At 45.5% G+C, this 20,601-nt stretch overlaps 1 protein-coding gene across 3 annotated transcripts; it reads right to left on the bottom strand.

Moving 5' to 3' along the window:
* Positions 1-1,567: 1,567 nt before the first annotated feature.
* On the bottom strand, positions 1,568-19,821 carry LOC117363158 (mitochondrial uncoupling protein 2-like). Of its 3 annotated transcripts, XM_033950504.1 has the most exons (8): positions 19,699-19,821; positions 14,901-15,025; positions 10,236-10,426; positions 9,445-9,652; positions 8,532-8,729; positions 7,676-7,777; positions 5,248-5,428; positions 1,568-2,368 (listed from the first exon to the last, which is right to left on the bottom strand). In XM_033950504.1, the coding sequence occupies exons 3-8, from the start codon at positions 10,359-10,361 to the stop codon at positions 2,254-2,256; spliced, it is 930 nt and encodes a 309-aa protein (XP_033806395.1). In that variant the 5' UTR covers positions 10,362-10,426; positions 14,901-15,025; positions 19,699-19,821; the 3' UTR covers positions 1,568-2,253. The 3 variants fall into 3 exon arrangements, with proteins under 3 accessions (XP_033806395.1, XP_033806397.1, XP_033806396.1); XM_033950506.1 differs by lacking the exon at positions 5,248-5,428; XM_033950505.1 differs by lacking the exons at positions 14,901-15,025; positions 19,699-19,821 and adding an exon at positions 14,161-14,214.
* Between the last annotated feature and the right edge of the window lie 780 nt (positions 19,822-20,601).

Raw genomic sequence — 20,601 nt, 5'->3', positions numbered from 1 at the left:
GCGATCAACTGTGCCATTGAATTCCAAAGCATGATAATTATTACAAATGATGTCACATAGGGTATAAATCTGTTTGTCCTTGCTTTGTCCCTTTGAAGAGCACTGAAATTCTGAAGGCTTGCTCTTCCCAGACACTAGGAGCACTGTTAATAAGTTCTAATTGTTTATTACATGGCTTTTCCTCATGTCTGTTATTTGAATTCACAGAACGGAGACTCTAGCCCAGTTATGTGGGAGAGAGAATCCATTCTGGCAATTCTTCTGGCCTCGGTGTTCAAGTCTTCCAGCCTGGCTTGAACAAATTAGTGAGCACGTACTGTCTTTTGAATGTTTTAATGTACAGCGCTGCATAAGTCCAGCGGCACTATGGAAATGAAAGCGGTACTAGAAACATGACTTAACAGCATGGGGAATTAAAAAAAACACAATAATGTTCTGTCCAAAAGACAAAATTCATCTTTACTGGATATAGAAATCCGATCTGGCACAGGTATGATGGTGGTGGGAGGGGGGAGAGAATATATGAATTTTTTTTTTTTTTTACAGTCATTGCCTCCCTCCCCCCCCCAAAGTGATTTTGTCAGCATTTCTTAAGTAGGTCCCCAGCTGAAAAGTTTGGGGTACACTACGGGGTCCTTGTACTAAGGTGCGCTAGCTGTTTTAAGCGCATGCGAAGCACTACCGTGTCCATAGACTATAATGGACGCATTAGCGTTTAGCACGCACTAATATTTATCGCACGCTAAAAAGGCTAGCGCGCCTTAGTAAACGGGCCCCTACATGAGCAAAGGCCATGCAGGATAGATATTTTAACCTCAGTGTGTCAGATGGACAATGGTGATAATCCAGAGGAACAACACTCTCAGCAAAGCAACTGGTCACAAAGATACGACTTGGTTCTGGCCCAGGGCTCCATATCTGTCGGTGCATCTGTCAGTAACTCCTTTTTCTGGCAGAAGCGTGTGATTTCCTGCTAAATCTTTTCCATCTGTGGCATGCCCACCTGGGGACTTTTTTCGTTTGTGCCCTTGTAAGTGGGAGCAGTAGTTTCTTACATAAAAACATAAGACTAGCCTTACTAGGTCAGACCAATGGTCCATCAAGCCCAGTAGCCTGTTCTCACGGTGGCCAATCCAGGTCACTAGTACCTGGCCAAAACCCAAGGAGTAGCAACATTTCATGCTACTGATACAGGGCAAGCAGTGGCTTCCCCCATGTCTTTCTCAATGACAAACTATGGACTTTTCCTCCAGGAATTTGTCCAAACCTTTCTTAAAACCAGCTTTGCTTTCCACTCTTACCACAACCTCTGGCAACACGTTCCAGAGCTTAACTATTCTCTGGGTGAACATAAGAACTGCCATCTCCGGATCAGACCTTCGGTCCATCAAGTCCGGCGATCCGCACACATGGAGGCCCAGCCAGGTGTACACCTGGCGTAATTTTAGTCACCCATATCCCTCTATGCCTCTCGTAAGGAGATGTGCATCTAGTTTGCTTTTAAATCCTAGAACGGTGGATTCTGCAATAAAAGTATTTCCCTGTAACTTCATTGCGTGTCCCCTAGTCTTTGTCATTTTTGACGGAGTGAAAAATCGATCCACTTGTACCCGTTCTACTCCACTCAGTCGCCCAGAGCTTGTATAGGTTTGTGCAACTCACAAATGGAAGATTCGATTCGATTTTGTCGACTTCAATCATATCTCCCCTCAGCACTTGTAAGGTTGAGCAACTTCCTTCATCAGGTCCAGTGAGGGGTAGTCGGTGTTGAATTCAACATCCCCAGTCATTCTGAAGAGTTGGCTCTTCTCTGCTCTCTTGTGGGGCCTGCGTTACCTGATGTTTCATTTCTCATCAGGGAGGCCATCAATTTAGTTCTCAGAGCTAGCTTCTACGGATTGTCCTCTACTGTCCACAGGACATTCCCAATCCTCGTCTGTGCTGACTGCTCCAGTGGAATTTCTTACACTCTGTGTATTAGCTTTATGCATCCTTTCCACCAAAATATCGTAAAATAATTAATATAATTTACTTTTTCATCTTGCTGACCTGCAACAAGTTGTTTGAAAATTGTCATTCTGAAGCCAGTCCGTATAAAAAAATAAAAATAGGAAGTTCTTCCTTCCAAATGTCAGATCCTTCAAACATTGCTTTATCTAGTCTGGCTTGGAGACAGTAATGGTCAGGCTGTCTGGATTTCTTTTATCCCTGTCTCCTTTGTCTCTTCACTGGTACCAGAGAGGTTTGGCCCTGCTAGAAGGGAGACTCCCAAGACTTCCTAACCATCATCATGGCTCTCTTCAGCTGCTCGTAAGTTACAAACATCACAATATTCCAGGAACCCAGGCGCAGGAACGCAGGCATGAAGCTGTAAAGGGACAAAGTAAAGGACCAATGAATCAGAGGAATCTACAACGTTGTTTAAAGTGCTAGGTCAAAGTGCTTAAGTTAAGGTAAATGCATATTTTGATACTTAAATAAAAGTATAATGAAAACCAAAAATGTATTGAAATAAAAGTAATAAATTTTAGGCACTTATCTCCCCCTTTTTACAAAACCGTAGCGTAGTTTTTAGAGCTCATATGAGTGTCGGAGCTATGGCCGGCGCTAAAAACCACGCTATGGTTTTGTAAAAAGGGGGAGATAAGTGCCTAAAATAAGACTTTTTGCGTAAAAAGTAAAAGGATCGCAACTACAACATCTGTTCATCGAGAATTGCTACCAGTTTCAGCTGCAACTCCACTTTAATGTGACCCAACTCATCTAACCAGCTCAAACGCAGGCAACTACTGTTCTTATAGGCTTTATTCACCAAACAGCAGCGTTTAAGATGAAACGATCCACTGTTTGCATGACGAGGTTTGTAATAGCAAAATCCTGTTCCCAGTTTTGCTCTTTCATTTGGTTTACTTGAGGATTTATCATTTACATCGTCTCCCTTCCACTTTTACTCTTTACTTTTATGTTCTAACATTTTTATTGAAGGAATAAAGTAAATACACATTTATATAATACATATAGATATTTGTTACAAATGATTTCACACATTTTGAAAATTCTAATCCATATCTATAATAATAAAATGCTAAGCACGCATGCGCACTCTTACCGCCGTGTTCCCTGATCCCTGATCTGTAGGTCCGTGGTCAGCAGGAGTGCGCATGCGCGCTTACCACGCATCTCTCTCTCTCTCTCTCTCTCACACAGCGGGCTTGCCGGCTACGGAACCCTTGCAATTGACTGACAAAGTTTATTTTTTAATTGAAAGCTGCCACTGCGGCTCCTCTCTCAAACCGCACCTGCGTCGGAGAAGGCTTCTGACACAGGAGGGGATTGAGAGAGGAGCCGCGGCGGTGACTTTGAAATAAAAAATAAACTTCACAAAACAACTAAGTATTTTTTTTTTTTAACTAAGTGCTATAATTGAGAAAGGAGATAAGTGGGCCCTTCTACTGCCCTGATTTGCTCTGCCATGTCTCTAATGATCCCCCTTCACTCACAGTAAGTCAGTTCGATGTCGGCAACCCCCCCCCCCCACCTCCTTGACTCACTCAAACCCCCGTTGACCCTCCCATCCGACCCTCCCTTCTGCAGTCTGGTCAGCTCCCTTAGTCCCTTGCCACCCCCCCTTCACTTCCCGCGGTCTCAATAAAACTGCCGACTCCAGAAATGTCCACAGCACCCTACACACGCTGCTTCGGGGCCTTCTACTGCCCTGATTTCCTCTGCCGTGTCTCTAATTACGATGTCATCAGGGACGTGTCAGAGTAAATCAGGACAGTAGAAGGCCCCGAAGCAGCGTGTGTAGAGTGCTGCGGACACTGCTGGAGTTGGCAGGTTTGTTGTGAACGCGGGAAGGGAAGGGCAGGCAGCAAGAGACTAAGGGAGCATGCCAGACCGCAGGAAGGGAAAGGGGGGTAGGGGAAAAAGCTGCTGCAGCTGCTGCACAGGGATATGGAGGGGAAGGGAAATACTGCTGCTGTTGCTGCACAGGGAAGTGGTGTGGGGGGAGGGAAATGGAAGGGGAGGGAATGCTGCTGCGGCTGTTGTACAGGGAAGTGGGGTGGGGGAGGGAAATGCTGCTGCACAGGAAAATGGACGGGGAGGGAATGCTGCTACACAGGGAAGTGGGGGGTAGGGAAATGCTGCTGATGCACAGGGAAGTGGGGTGGGGGGAAATGCTGCTGCACAGGGAAATGGAGGGGGAGGGAATGCTGCTGTGGCTACTGCACAGGGAAGTGGAGGGGGGAGAGAAATGCTGCTGCATAGGGGGCAGGGAGAGAGACAGATAGAAAGAAAGACAGATAGTGGGAGGGAGGGAAACAGAAAGAAAAGAAGAAAGACACAGGGGTAGGGAGAGAGACAGACAGAAAGAAAGAAAGACAGCGGGAGAGAGTGACAGAAAGGATGAAAGACAGACAGACATATATTCCTCATTTTTCTGAAGCCATATGGGAACCCTATCCATAGGGCAGCACCAGGCCTGGATCCACCCAACCCTGGTTTCCCTTTCCTCAGTCAGAATGTATCATTTCTGTCGCACACCCTACTCATCTTAATGGACTGCAGACCCAGTGGTGCAGTAGGGGTGGTGGGACGGACCGCCTCAGGTGCTGTCTTGATGGGGGCGTTGGCACCTCTCTGTCCCCCTCGCCACACTTGTTCCCTCCCTTCTCTGCTCCCATGCTGACCTGGCTCCTTCTGAAATAGCTTCCGGGTTACAGGGCCAGGAAGTGACATCAGAGGGAAGATTCTAAGAAGTGCGGGGTATGGGGGTGTGTGGTGAGGAAGGAGCAGGAGGATGTGGGGGAGTGCCATCACCCCAGGCTACACCATTGTGCAGACCTTAACTTTGTAGCCAATGCAGTCAGCAGTCTGGCCAAGATCCATTTCCTTATGGGATATATTTTAGGACCGTTACGTACAGACCATCACTGATGTTGCATATCTTCCAAACAGGCTAATTTACAATGATTAGAAGAAAGAACAAGAGGTTGAGAACATGAGTTTGCATAACAAACTCTACACTGTCCGCTTCACAGAAAGTCTTGATGACACGATGAATGGGTTCTACACAAAATAGCGTCAACTAGATTGTAACTGAGGAGCTACAGATAATTGTTTTCTAATTTATTGGGGTAGTTATTCTGGTACTGCCTTCCACAACTGCAGGAAAGCCAGCTCTCTCCCACTGAATAATATTCGCGGAGATGTAATCACATATCCCAGCATCATTGGGGAACTTACCCTTTATAGAAAGCCGTGGTCCCTTCATTTAACACCATGGTGAGTGCGCAGTTCAAGGCGCTGCTGTACTGGCCCGGGGTAGAGTTCATGTACCTTGTCTTCACTACGTCAACAGGGGAAGCGACTACAGTGGCACAGAAGCCGGCCCCAAAGGCCGCCAGGAAATGGCAGGGCAAATTATCTGAAACATACAGTCATCGGACTTTCGGTTAAAGATTCACGAACTTGGAAGCATCCAGAATAAGACTTAAGTTCAGAAGATCATTGACATTATACAAAAACAGATGCCCTAAAACTGAGGATGGGGCGTTGGGAAAGAGGATCCCTGCTGTAATATGGAGGCTTCCTATTTGGGGCATAAAAGAGGCTTACCACTGCCACCATCCTTTACATTATACTAGGGAATTAAGACCTCTCCCTTTTTCATTCTTCAACGATTCCTTTCTAAGGACTTTCCAGTGTTGGAAGAGATGGATGCCCCAGCACCTTGGGTCTGCATCCCCAACCCTGTATGTCATGTCTGTCTGTCCAAGTTAGATCATAAGCTCTTCCGAGCAGGGGCCATCTATAAATGTCAAAATGTACAGCACTATAGAAGTGATAAATAGTAGCAGTAGTGGTATGCAAATTTACAGGTTAGGAAAGCTATTAAAATATCAAACCTTTATTCTTCCAAATAATATCACCTGTGAAGGCACATGGTGTTGGAACAGGGGAGTGCCACATGGGTCTTGGCCCTGTCAAAATTTTCCCAACAGCTGCCCTCTTCTCTTATCTGCAGAGACCCTGTCTTTCCACTGCTGCTGTTCTGCTTGTCCAGCTAGCTTTGGCTATCATAAGAACAGCCTTACTGGGTCAGCCCAATGGTCCATCAAACCCAGTAGTCCAGTCTCACGGTGGCCAATCCAGGTCACTAGTACCTGGCCAAAACCCAAGGAGTAGCAACATTCCATGCTTCCGATCCAGGGCAAGCAGTGTCTTCCCCCCATGTCTTTCTCAATAATAGACTATGGACTTGTCCAAACCTTTCTTAAAACCAGCTACGGTATCCATTCTTACCACATCCTCTGCAACGTGTTCCAGAGCTTAACTATGGTCTAAGTGACAAAAAATTTCCTCCTATTGGTTGTTAAAATTGAAGAGTAACTACCTCCTATCGTTCTGCAATTGATTTAAAACTCCTGGTCAGGTAGAAGAAGGCGGGTGCTGGAAATAAGGCAGGGAGACAAGTCTGATCCTAGAATGGGAAATTCTATATGGGATTTTATGGGATGTTTTCCCCATTGATCGCTCTTTCTTTTAATTCTCAACAGCCTCTTTACTCCAGGGGAATTCATAAATATAAACTAGCCTTCTCTTCTATTAGGGGAATTAAAGCTTTAGGCAAGGTCTGTCAGTCTTTTGCTTTCTCTTGTGCAAAAATTTTGAATAATTTTCCTGTTGATGTTAGACTTCTCCCATGCTTAATAACTTTTCGGAAAACTTTAAAAACTCATCTATTTCAGAAATTTCTAACTGACTTCAACATAAATAAGGATTATAAATGACGATACCTGTACTTTAATATTTTGCCATCCTTGTCCTATTATTTAATCTTTGTAAACCGAATCGAGCCACATTGTCGGGATGAATTGATATATAAGACCAAGGATTGGATTGGGTGTAGGTGGGAAAAGGGAGCTAGCACTAGGAGATGGATCAGGGGCCTAACATGTGGGACAGGTGGGAAAAGTGAGCCAGGGCTTGGAGATGGGTCTGATGTAAGGGTTGAGCCTGGGAGAAGGAGCTGGGGAATGAGGCAAGGCTGGGGATGGTAAAAAGGGAGTTTATGTTGGCAGATGGTGGAGATGGCAAAGGAGGGCTGATGCTAGGGCTGGGAAAAGGGGGCTCAGTGATAACACAGGGACTAGGGACGGGGGTTGGAGGGCCGCAATCCAGTCGGCTTTTCAGGATTTCCCCAATGAATATGCATGAGATCTATGTGCATGCACTGCTTTCAATGCATATTCATTGGGGAAATCCTGAAAACCCGACTGGAATGTGGTCCTCGAGGAGAGACTTTGACACCCCTGGCCTAAGGCAATAGATGGTGACATGTCGGTAGAAGAAGCAGAATTTGAACCCTGGGCCTCAGCCCACTGCTCTAATCTTTAGACTTTGTCTCCATTAACTAAGGCCAAGGGCAGTCCCGCACTGGAGCAAGTTATCTCAGATGGTGGTGGAAGGGTATTTCAGAGCTAGTTAGACAAAGCTGGGTTGATTTAAGCAGTAAAATATGGACTAGATGACCACCTAATATTCCTTCAGGCCCTAATTTAAAATTGTATAGCCTAGGATTGTGTCCATGATTTATTAGCGCTGGGGATCTGAAGAGCTCTTTGATCTTTAAACTCCTTCATCACCAGCTCTTTTTCAAGCCTGGACATACCTGTCAGCAGGGTATGCTTCAGCAGCGCTTCCTTGATGAGGTCATAGGTCACCAGTTCTGCGCAGTTCACAATGACATTGCGGGTGATATTTGGTAAAGTTCCTGTGATGGGAGAAAAAAATGATTTGTAAGCAAAGAAAAATTCTGGTATCATTATTTATTTATTTAAAAATTTCTATACCGCATAAAAATGATGCGGTTTACAAAATTACATGCATTCATATTAAAAATGCTAAAACATGTTTCGACAGAACAAACGCAATAAAAACATTAACTAACAGGATCTTCTTTCAAATTCATCCAAGATGGAAAGACAAAATCCCATAAAAACATGACAAGATGGTAAGGCTTCAGCAGCAAATAGCATTAGCACATGAAGGCATCCTCTATAATAAAACCCTAAGTGCACATGCGCATTTATGAGACTGTGATCCCTGACAGCGTGCTGTGTCCTTCCGTGACTGAATTCTATTTGTGGCACGTGGCGGCTTGAGACGTGTGCGCTGGCTTACGTCGGCTGGTGACCTGAGGTGAGTGCATGGCGGTGGCAGTTTCACTCCCGATAGCTGGCGCCTAGAGGAACGGCTGGAGGGTGTTGTGCGGGTGCTGCGATGTGTCCCATACTGGTAAAAATTCCCTGCCGGAAGGGGTGCTGCTGGACAGGGGGGGAGGCAAGGGAGAAAGCCTACTGATGGATAGAGGTAGCAGGGAAGGGGTGCTGCTGGGTTTTGAAAAGCCGTCCGGGGAAATCCAGATGTCTGGTAACCCTATACATGACCCCCCTATATTATCCAGTAGCAGCAGTTGCTAATTCCTGTTCCACTGTTTTCCATTATACACAGTAAGAAACCAGTACCTTTCCACAGGCCTCGCATGCCTTCCTCCTTAGCAATTGTTTTATAGGCATCCATGGTGCCGTTGTACCGTCGGTCCCCGTGGATCACCTTCACATGTGCCTGAAACCGAACCTTGACCACGTCGGTGGGCTGAGCAAACGTAACAGCCAGCGCCCCAGTGGTGCAGCCAGCTAGTAGCCGACAACCAACACCAGAATCTGGACAAGAAACACGAGAAAATGCCGTCAGTTTCTTGCACTTCTAAGGCTTGGCAAAAGGCCGTGTTGGATCTGTTTTATAGAAGCACAAGCAAAAAATTGACCCTTGAAACTCCACAGGAAATGCAAATCCAGCAGAAACAAATAACACTGTGGAGATGGTGATGTTCAAGATACAGGCTTTGTTAAAAATACAATTGAATAATCCACATAAAATATATCTAGGCCCAAAACGTTGGGAACTATGGACCCAACATGGTCCGTGTTTCGACGATGATGTCTTCCTCAGGGGTCCCTAAAGATCCAGATGTAAAAACTCGTGGATTAAAAACTAAAAAAGGACATGGCAACTGAATTGGTTTTAATCCATGACTGTTTTTCTTGTAATATTATTCATAGATGTTATTTGCTTGCACAATGGTAGTTTGGAAATTCAATAAAGATATATAACCCCCCCCCAAAAAAAAAAAAAAAAAAAGCAAAAAACCCTAATGTGGCTTGATGAAACAGGGTCTACATTAGGTATGGATTTCATATTAGTGATTTTATTTTCAAGTGTCTGCTTATGTATATTATCTTAGTGAGATTGGCAGTCTTGATATTGCCAACAGGTATTGTATACTTTGCATGTCTTGCTAGCTTTATTATAAATCGCTCTACAATAACTAGAAATGGTCAATTGAAACAGACAGGTCTGAATTGCTCGTTTACTCACTTTCCGAATGACTGCAGTAAAATTGTTTCACGGAGTCATACAGTCCTATACGGACTGAAGCAAAGCTCATCTGACGCTGGAGACCAGCCACCAACCCATTGTACAGACAGATGGCCCCTTCGGTTTTCACTATAGTGGCGAGGGTGCCGAAGACACCCTTATATTGGATGGTCTTCACATTCTTTCCAGACTTGGATTCTCCTTGGATCTGTCAGAAATTCATCAGAAGGAGATGTATCACAGGAAAACGCTCCATAACACACGGTTAGAAAGACTGGGTTTGCAAGTTTACAGAATTACGGGATAATAAACTGTTCTTGTAATCCAAAACGAATTGATATGTTAATCCCAGTTGGCGTACAACATGTCCTGCAGAAGTGGAAATCCGCTTCTTTACTGAACTATACCCCATTCCACCCCCCCCATGAACCTCTCCAAGCTCGGAACCGTGTCTGTGCATGCACAGTTGTCAACGCGATGATGTCACATGCATGCATATGACATCATCACGTCGATGTTCGCGCATGCATAGACGCTCTGCCAGGTTTTAGAAATCCCTCTGGGCACTGGGACAGTCCTCTAAAAAGAGGACATGTCCGGATTTTTCCGGACGTCTGGTAATCCTAATTCTAATACTTCTGAAACATTCCCTGTAGCCACCTTTGAGGTGAAACACCTCTGTCACTTTTGGTGTTATTCGTATATAGCCGCTTGGACAGAAGTGAGAAGAGAAGATCGTGTCATTACTATGGACTCCTCAGATGAGTTTTGATATTACTTGAGATCCTCACCTGCAGTCGGACTTTAGCAGTATCCAGCGGGAAGGTGAAGAGATCAGCTATACAAGCCGCTGCCCCAGCCCCTACAAATTTCACAGCGGCAGTTGGGGGTACGTCAGTGGGCCTCAGTCCCACCATTTTCTTCACAGCCACAGTCCAGGGAAGTAGTCCTGTTCAAATTATGGCAGACAAGCCGTGGACGTCTTAGTGAAAAGAAGAAAGCACAGCAATGTAAACCTCAGTAAGCTCATTTATCCTTCACTGAGTTAACTACCATAAGATACAATAAGATGGAGGGCCATTTTTGAAAAGGACATCTAAGTCTGATTTGGAAGTTTTCCGCTATACATCCAAATTCGGAAGCACAGAAAACATCAACGTTCATAACCTGAACCACTAGACGTCCCAAAATTTTTTTTTTTTTTTTTTTAATTGTCTACTTTGACATCTAGGCTGACAGGACGTACAGCCTTAGTTTGCCTAACTTTATACCCCATTTTCGACTAAAGAACCATCCAAGTTGAAAACATCCAAATCCAGACCATTTGGACATGGGAGTGGCCACACAGACAAGCCAACAGAGCAGTGGGACAACTTAGAGGACACTACTCTGAACTTCAATAAAGAATGCCAGAAGAACATCTCACCATATATTTATTTATTTAGATTTTTATCCCGTCCTCCCAGTAGCTCAGAACGGTTTACAAGTAAACATTCACAATGGAGTGAATTGGACATACAAGATTATACAGTAGATTTAAATACTTGGACATACGAGACTGTGCAGCAGTGTAAATATAGGGACTATACAGCAAATTAAGAACAGTAGTTTAAATATAAGTAGTTTAGTTTAGATACAAGTTATTTGAGTATAGGCTGAGAGTGGACTATACAGAAATTTAGGCAGAAGATTAGAATGGAGAAAGAAGGGTAGAGGTGGGGTTTAAGGGGTTGGGTGTAGACTTTTAGTTGAAGAGGAGAGTCTTTACCATTTTTCGGAATGTCATTAGTGAGTTCTGTAGTCTGAGTTGAGGGGGGAGTTGGTTCCAGAGTTGGGGAATGAAGTGGCTGTAGGAACGTTTGCGGGCGGTTTCTGAGAGGAGGGACCTTATACCCCTTATACTTTATGGTGAGTCCTCCAAAACTCTTCCCAAACCTACTAGACCCACCTGTCTACCACCCCACTAGCCCTCATGACTGCAGGTGGCACTTATAGAGCAGAAGAGTAGGGTTTTGGTGGCTTTTAGTAGGCTCACATTTTTCACTATAAATATAGTGGTTAGAGTGGTCTGGGCCCCCCTCTCTATGATTCACCTGGATAATGCTGTACTAGGTTTTCCCACATCAAGTGCTGCTGCAGTTCTAGAGACAGGCATGTACTCTTCCATGACCTCTAGTGGCAGCCTCCTGATACTGTAGTACTAAGCTGCCACTAGAGGTCATGGCAACCATTTTAAAGAGGCTGTCACAACATGAAGGAGTGAGTGGGTGTTGCTCCTGCTCATTTCCGCAATGGACTACCATGGCAATGGGCAGGTAAGCTCAGCGGGAGAGGCCGAGAGGGGGAGGGATGTCGTGCCCTTAGGAAGATTGCGCCTGGGGCAGACTGCCCCACCTTACTAAGTCACTGGTGACAGGTTGTGGCTGCAAGTGTGCTCACTGGTCTTCTGCTATCTTGTCATGTTACTCCTGTATGAAAGGAGTTCCATTGGCTCCCAGTTTCCAATTTAACATAAGAACATAACATAAGAAACGCCTTCACCGAATCAGACCTTTGGTCCATCCAGTCCGGTGACCCGCACACGCGGAGGCCAAGCCAGGTGTTCCCCGATGAAGACCTGTTTATCCGTATCCATCAATGTGATTTGCAAGAAGGTGTGCATCCAACTTGCCCTTGAAACCCAGAATGGTGGTTTCTGTCACAACCTCCGCCGGGAGAAACAGAACTTCCTGGTATTTGTCCTGAGCCTGTCGCCTCTCAACTTCAGTCCATGGCCTCTTGTCTGATTCACATTTGACAACGTGAATAACGATGCTTCTCGCTCTATTTTGTCGAATCCTTTTATTATTTTACATAGTAACATAGTAACATAGTAGATGACGGCAGATAAAGACCCGAATGGTCCATCCAGTCTGCCCAACCTGATTCAATTTAAATTTTTTTTTTTTTTTTCTTCTTAGCTATTTCTGGACGAGAATCTAAAGCTTTACCCGGTACTGTGCTTGGGTTCCAACTGCCGAAATCTCTGTTAAGACTTACTCCAGCCCATCTACACCCTCCCAGCCACTGAAGCCCTCCACAGCCCTTCCCCCACCAAACGGCCAGACACAGACACAGACCGTACAAGTCTGCCCAGTAACTGGCCTAGTTCAATCTTTAATATTATTTTCTGATTCTAAATCTTCTGTGTTCATCCCACGATTTGAACACAGTCACAGTTTTCCTCTCCACCACCTCTCTCGGGAGCGCATTCCAGGCATCCACCACCCTCTCTGTAAAGTAGAATTTCCTAACATTGCCCCTGAATCTACCACCCCTCAACCTCAAATTGTGTCCTCTGGTTTTACCATTTTCCTTTCTCTGGAAAATATTTTGTTCTACGTTAATACCCTTTAAGTATTAACGTAGTATTTTATAGGTCTCTATCATATCCTCTCGCAGTCTTCTCTTCTCAAGGGTGAATAAGCCCAGTTTTCTGAGGCGTTCTTTGTAGCTCAAATTTTCCATACCTTCTACTAGCTTCGTAGCTCGCCTCTGCACCCTCTCCAGCAGGGTCACATCCTTCTTTAGGTAGGGAGACCAGTGCTGGACACAGTACTCCAGGTGTGGTCTGACCATTGCTCTGTAAAGTGGCATTATGACGTCTGCCGATCTACTCGTGAGTCCCTTCTTTATCATGCTCAACATCCTGTTTGCCTTGTTTGCCAGCTTTGACTCTTGCTGCTACTCTTAAAATATACCAACCTACTTGTGCATTGTGCTGTTATAATTGTATTTCTCCCCCCTCTCTGACTGGTTTAAACTTGTCTGTCTTTGTAATGCAAGCAATGCACTGGTATGTTTTAACCTATATATTACTAGAAATTTGATAGGCGATAAATCAAAATTTTTATAAAACTTGAAACTGCCTGTCGCTCCCCTCCTCTGCAATCATGATCACCCTACAACAATTCTATAAAACGCACAATTGGACGTCTTGCTTTCAAACATTAAACTTTGTTTTGCAGATAGAAGTATCTGCTGATGGTTCTCCTGAGTTTCTGTGACTGTTTTGCTTAGGCCGCAGCTGCTCTTTACTGCCCCTTAGGCTTGCCTAGTGGTTGTGCTGGCCCTGATAATGGAACGATTCCTACAGGCTGATGCTCAGAGCTCCTGCACTGTTCTGCACAACGCAGGGTAATACTGTGGGAACAGCGCTAAAAAAAATGTTCAGCACTACAGTAATAGCATGCAAATTATATGCACACTATTAGCGTTGAATATTGGGAAGTTATTTTTCGGAAACTGCCTGGCTCATGCGCACAAGAGCTACATGGTTAGCAAAGCTCTTGTGCGCATGACCGGAAGGTGGCAGGGCTGGGGGAGGAGGGCAACGAACTGGCATGGCAGGGATTACAGGAGGCGGAGGATCCATGCAAGGGGAAGATGGAAGTGTGCAGTGCTGATCCCGGCACGCAAAATGAATGGATCACCACAATAATAATACCAAAACAAGTTCTAAGCGGTTCACAATAAAGATTTTATCATAAACTGGACAGATCAATCAATCAATCAACAACAAGAAAAACAAGTACAGTAAAACCTTGGTTTGCGAGCATAATTTGTTCCAGAAGCATGCTTGTAATCCAAAACACTCCTATATCAAAGCGAATTTTCCCTTAAGAAATAATGGAAACTCCTTAACCCCAAAACTTTAATACAAAATACTATACGTACTCGTATTGCAAGACCTCGCTCGTTTAGAACAGTCACTACACTCCCGCAGCGTCAGAGAGAGAAGAACCATCAGCTCAGTTGTGATGATGTGACGCGTGTATACTGTATGTACTCGTATTGCAAGACTTTGCTCGTTTCGAACAGTCACTACACTCCTGCAGCGTCAGAGAGAGAAGAACCATCAGCTCAGTCGTGATGATGTGATGCGAATATACTCTATGTACGGTACTCATATTGCAAGACTTTGCTTGTATATCAAGTTAAAATTTAATAAAATGTTTTGCTTGTCTTGCAAAACACTTGCAAACCAAGTTACTTGCAATCCAAGGTTTTACTGTATAATAAAAAAAGAAAGAAAATAATGGGGAGTAATTTAAAATCTGTGATTAAGGCAGGACAACTTCTGCACACAACAAAGGTTAGACATATGCCTAACGCCAGCTCCAAGCCGGTGTTAGGTTTTCTGCAGTAGGGCACCGTTTCTGAGCATTGGCAGGGAATGGTTGAAGAGCTCATTTGACGGCATTGACCTGCAGATTGCAGTAATCTCGAATGTGCCCTTTGAACATGTGTGCAGCCTAGAAGCAACGCTTGCGTCAAGCGCTGGCGTTAGGTTCTGAACATCTGCCTAGCAAACTCATTTCTGTCTACGCATGAGAAGTTATGCAGATAATAACTAGACAAAATAAAAATAAGATACAATTTGAAATGGTAAAAGAAACAACATTTGAGAAAGTTACCTGATTCTGAGCAGGTTCAAAAGCTTTTGTCTCGCTCTATGAAATGTTTGTTCATAACTCTGTTTTTGTACATTTTCATAAAATGTAAAGTATGAATCCTTTGTTTTAACATAATCAGTCACAATCTGTAATGAAAAAAACAAGAGGTTGTGTGTGTTACTCTTCCCAGGAAAGCACTTCAAGGTATACGGAACGGACATCGGGATTAATTGCTCATCAGAGACTTGAAACCCTCTTCTCAAACAGGACAGTGTAGGGGGTGATGAAGTAGTTCTGTGCACGAAAGAGGAGTGGGACTTGGGTGTGGATTGTTTGAGTTGATCCTAAGGTGGCCAAACAGGTAGAAAACATGACAGGAAGGGGGCGAGGCCAGCAGGACAAAAGGAGGTGATGATGCCTCTGTAGAAGTCTCAGGCAAGACCTCATCTAGACTACTGTGTTTGGTTCTGGAGGCCACAGCTAAATAGGATGGAGTCGGTCCAGAGGAAGGCTACTAAAATCGTCATAAGTCTCGTCACTTAGACTACTGCAACGTACTTCTCTCTGGTCTCCCGCACACCCGCCTCTCGCCTCTTCAATCCATTCAAAATGCTGCTGCGCGACATATTCCGTGAGAGCTGCTATTCTCACATTACCCCTCTTCTCAAGCCGCTTCATTGGCTCCCCATCCATCTCCAAATAGAGTTTAAACTCCTCTTGCTGACTTACAAGTGCATTCGCTCTGAAGCCCCCCCCATATCTCTCTTCACTTATCTCCCCCTACATTCCTCCCTGTTATCTGTGTTCGTCAGGTGAGCCCCTCTTATCTGTACCCTTCTCTTCCACTGCCAACTCCAGACTCCGTCCCTTCTTTCTTGCGGTGCCGTATGCCTGGAACAGGCTATCTGAATTGGTACGTCATGCTCCCTCCCTAGCAGAATTAAAATGCAAGCTAAAAGCCCACTTTTAAAAATCTGTTTTCAACTCTTAACTCCCACTTGCTGCTGTCAGATACTTATACCTGCTCTATCATTTCCTCTACCATAATCTCCCCATCCCTTAAATGTCCTGTCTAAATTAGATTGCAAGCTCTTCTGAGCAGGGACCGTCTATTGCATGTTAAAATGTACAGCTCTGCATATGCCTTCCAGTGCTTTAAAAATAATAAATAGTACTAGTAGTAGACTTACAAATCTCAAGATGTAGACTTTAGATGGGAGGGGGAAATAGGATAGAGATGTTTAAATACCTCCGTGGCATAAATGCACAAGAGACGCCTCAGTGGCGTAGTGAGGGTGAGAGGTGCCCCTCGCCCATACCACTAGTTGTCCCCCGCCACGAGCTTGTGACCCCGTCGTCTCCCCCGCAGACATCACTTTCTGTGCGCGACAACTTGAAGCGATGTCACCAGGAGCACGTAAAAGTTGTTGCTCGCAACGGTGAACAACTAGAGCTGTGGGGGGAAGGAAGGGGGGGTGCGCATGCATGGCGAGGGGAGGAGTGGGAAGAAGCAGGGGCGGAGAGGAGGAGGGGTACTGGCGCCACGAGTAAGACGGCGCTCGGGGCGGACCACCCCTCCCCCTTACTGCGCCACTGGCTTGGAATGTCCGGCAAAGTGTCGGCAATGACAGTACGTGGCGTGGCAAGGTAATACGAAACAGAAGCGGAGGAGCAGCCTAGCGGTTAGTACGGCGGACTTAGAACTGGGGAATCAAGGGTTCCAAGCTCACAGATGTTCTGTGTGACCTCAGGTACAAACCTGGACCCTTATTTCCTAAGATGAACTGGCAGGTTACGTTTGATGTTTGAGGCAGCATGGAATTGTGAAACGCTGGCCTTCGTTGGTGTGCCGCTCCTCTGCATAAGGTAAGTAGTTTTGCACTATTATCTGGTTTATTTTTTTCTTTGAATTTGGCAAAAAGGAGGTGTTTTTTTAACGCCCATGAGGTTTTGCTTGGACAGGCCTTAAGCCGCTGCGGTGGCTGGCTTGCCCTAAATTTTTCTGAGGTTGGTTTGTGTTTGCTGGACTCTAGTGAAGTCTCTATCTATTGCACCATATTTGGTGAAAGTGTTATGTTATGATCGTTACTCTTTGGCATTTGCCAGGTACTTGTGATCGAGACTGACAGCTTCCAGAGGCAGGATGCTGGGTCCATCGATCCCAGTTTGACCTAGCATGGCCTTTTTTTTCCCATTCTTAAGGACACAACAGACGCAGTCTTCCATCTAACATGACGCATGGCATGTGGACACTGAGAGAGGATTCTAAGAAACTCAGGGTCCACCAGACTGCATCTGAACTTGTGAATCTGATCGAACTTGCTAGCCTATCAGGAAAACGGACTATAAGCGTCTCATTCAGACCAGCCATGGCCGGTTGAGACTGTGCAGAGGAGCTGCGCCAAGTGCACTCAAAACACATCACAAGAGTGCTCAAGCCTTAGAGTAACGCTCACAGCTGTGGCGAAGGCAGCTTGGCTTGATATCCCATTAATAGCACATTACCTTGCTTGACATCAAGTGATCTGGGGGGGGGGGGGGGGGGGGTTACTAAGGAAGACAGACGCTGTTGGTGCCCTTATTACTTGCTTACGTGTTGGTTATTCGATCCAGAGCTGATGACCTTCACTTTTAAGGAGTGTCTGTCAGACAGATCAGCCGGGTCCAAATAAACAGACTTAGCAGCCATCGCTCTCAGTAAACACAGCAGCGCATTTGGAGCCCTCTGGTCCTGATCCTACTCCCCTTGCAACGTCTAAATTCGCCACTTTCAGCTGGGATTACTAGCTGGCCTCTGGGTACATTTAAAGTTTGGGCAGAGCTTCCTAAGCCCGTCCTAGAGACCCCCATAGCTAGAGTCACCACATGGCTCCAGAAAAAGGAGGACGGATTGAGACATCCAGGTTTTACTTTCATCGAAAGCCGTGGCGTAGCGAGAGTGAGTGGCATTAGGGGCGGTGGCGCATCTCCTCCATCCCCTGCCCTCATCTCCGTCCCCTGCTCCTTCCCCATGTGCCTCTTCCTTCCCTTCCCTTTCCACAGACCTCTAGTTGATGTTGCTCGCAGCGGTCAACCACGTGCTCCTAGTGACCCCGTCAGCTCTCCCTCGGACGTCACTTCTTAGGCATGGCACCGAGAAGTGACATCAGCGGGAGGGCTGACGGCGTCGTGAAGAGCACGTTGTTGACCGCCGCGAACAACTTCAACTAGAGCTATGGGGAAAGGGAAGGGGGCACGCACGTGGAGGGGAGGAATGGGACGAGGTGGGGGATGTAGGCGCCCCACCAACATAGCGCCCAGGGCGAACTGCCCCCCCCTTTACTACGCCACTGATTGAAAGCAATGGAAGTAAGGAGAACGGATTGAGACATTTGGGTTTTACTTCCATTGAAAGCAATGGAAGTAGCGCTACCGCTCCATGCAACCACTTGCCCTTCAATTTAGAAAAAGCGAGGATGGAGCAGGAGATGGGCTTCTGAATATCTGCCCCAGATGCAAAAAAAGGATGGAATGGACTCTGTTCCTCTTTATCAAAACTTGGTACACCTGACCCACACATTCTCTTCAAGGAAAGTTGGAAGTGGGCCTTTCTAGATGAATTTGTTAGCAGATACGAAACATGATTTTTAAGACTCTAATTCACGTCAGTGCTGTAATTGAGCCCAACCATGGCGATGCTGCTAATGGCTAAATGTGTCTGGAGTGGATGTCTCAATCCGTCCTCCTTCCCATAGCCAGTTGGGTTGTCAGGACCTTCACAACGAACAGCCTTGAGATATAGAGTCCCTACAAATTTCCGACAGATGTTTGTTGTGGATATTCTGAAATGCAGGCTAGGCTAAGAACGAGCTTCTGTGGATCAAAGACTTTCAACACCGAGCAGATGACCATCTGCTTTTTATACAAAAATCATTATTCAGCAGGAAGGGCCAATGAGATGAAAGAGAAGGCATTTCCAGATTTTACATTTGATAATCACAATTCTAGACACTTCTGTATTTATTCGATTCTGATATACCACCTTTCTGTGGTATAACCACAGCAGTTCAAATATAGGTACTTTCTCTCTAGTAGGCTCACAATCTAACTTTTTATAGAACTTGGTATGCCTGACACACAAATTACCTAAGGTAATCGAGAGTTAAGTGACTTCCCCAGGGTCAAAGGGATCCACGGTGGGTTTCATTTATAGTTTGGTATACCGACCATCAACGTGTATCTGGTCGGTTTACAATGCTAAAAATTTAAGTAATAAAATTAAATATTAAAATAGGGCAGAATGAGGACAGGACTATGACAGAGACATTGACAAAACAGATACGAAAGGTGCTGGGGGAGGGGAAGATTTCAAATTACATCACCACTCTAAGCAAGTACTTACAGTAGGTCATTTATTATTGTTCTAATTTAGATTATATAATTAGTTGAATGTGATGCTTTAATTATAAAAAAAAAATAGCTAACTGAACAAAGCACATGCAATCTGAAATATAGCGAGCAGTCTTATTCACAAAGGGATGCGCAGCAGAAACCAGGACTGAGAACAGCAGTAGGTCTTTTGAAGGATCTAAGAGGGGACGCTGAAAAGTTCTCAGCCCAACCCAAAAAGCTGGGGCAGTCTCCATCGAGGGCTATACACGTGGTCCAGTGGGTTTCCACTTTTTTCATTCCGTCGGAAAAATACAGAACAAAAAAAGAGTGGAAAATTGCTGGACTAAGTGTATTGCCCTCGATGGAGACTGCCCCAACTTTGTTGCTTGAGCTGAGAACTTTTCAACGGCCCCTCCTAGAGCAGCCCCTACGTCTCTTTAATCGTTACCTGCAGATATGAATGGCCAGTGCTATCCTTCCTCACTTTAAATCCTCTGCAGTGTTATTGTGGAGGGTGTATCACCTCAGGCACTGGTTTGGCTCCAAACACTTCTCTCTCTTGGCTGTACCTTGCTACGCTTTATTTATACCCCTGTCAGAGTGGAACCTAATCCGTGCAACGGTCAGGAGCAGCCCCTGTGACACACAGGGTTCTCCTCAGTGCAATGTATCAGTCAGGCGATGATGCACTAGAAGAGGGTCATCTGACAAGTGATGATGTGAGAAGCACTGGCCTCCCTGTACCTTCAGAGTGAGACAGACAGATGGGGGGAAGGGAGGGAGAAGGAGAGGAGATAGGGAATGAGAGAAAGAAGGGGTGGGGTGGGAGAGAGAGAGAGATTTGAATCTCCCTCTTGATGTGTACTAAAGAAAGGAAGATATAGAAAGGATGACTGGAAAATAATAACATAACAGAGGATTCCTTCTAAGAGAGGGAGGGCTGGCAACAGTGGCTCTACTTCAGTGTCCTGCAAACTTTTTGACACCACGACACACTAAACTCGGTGCTGCGGTTGACGAGCATCCGGAAACGCACGGACGTCGACGCGATGAAGTCACATTCATGTGTGATATCATCACGCTGACGTCCATGTATATGCGGAGTTCCTCCAGACGTGGCCCTGAGCATGTTATCACTAAGCCAGTAGGGGGTGCTGGAGGAAGAGAGGCACCGGCGCCAGTTGACTGCCTACAGCAGGGCTGCCCAAGTCCGGTCCTTGAGATCTACTGGCAGGCCAGGTTTTCAGGATATCCACAATGAATATGCATGAAAGAGATTTGCATATCAAGAAGGCAGTGCAGGCAAATCTCTCTCATGCATATTCATTGTGGATATCCTGAAAACCTGGCC

This window comes from Geotrypetes seraphini, chromosome 6 (genome assembly GCF_902459505.1).
Source record: "Geotrypetes seraphini chromosome 6, aGeoSer1.1, whole genome shotgun sequence".
NCBI classification, from domain to species: Eukaryota; Metazoa; Chordata; class Amphibia; order Gymnophiona; family Dermophiidae; genus Geotrypetes; species Geotrypetes seraphini.
The sequence above is the reverse complement of the archived record's forward strand: the minus strand, read 5'-3'. Positions and strand labels throughout refer to the sequence as shown.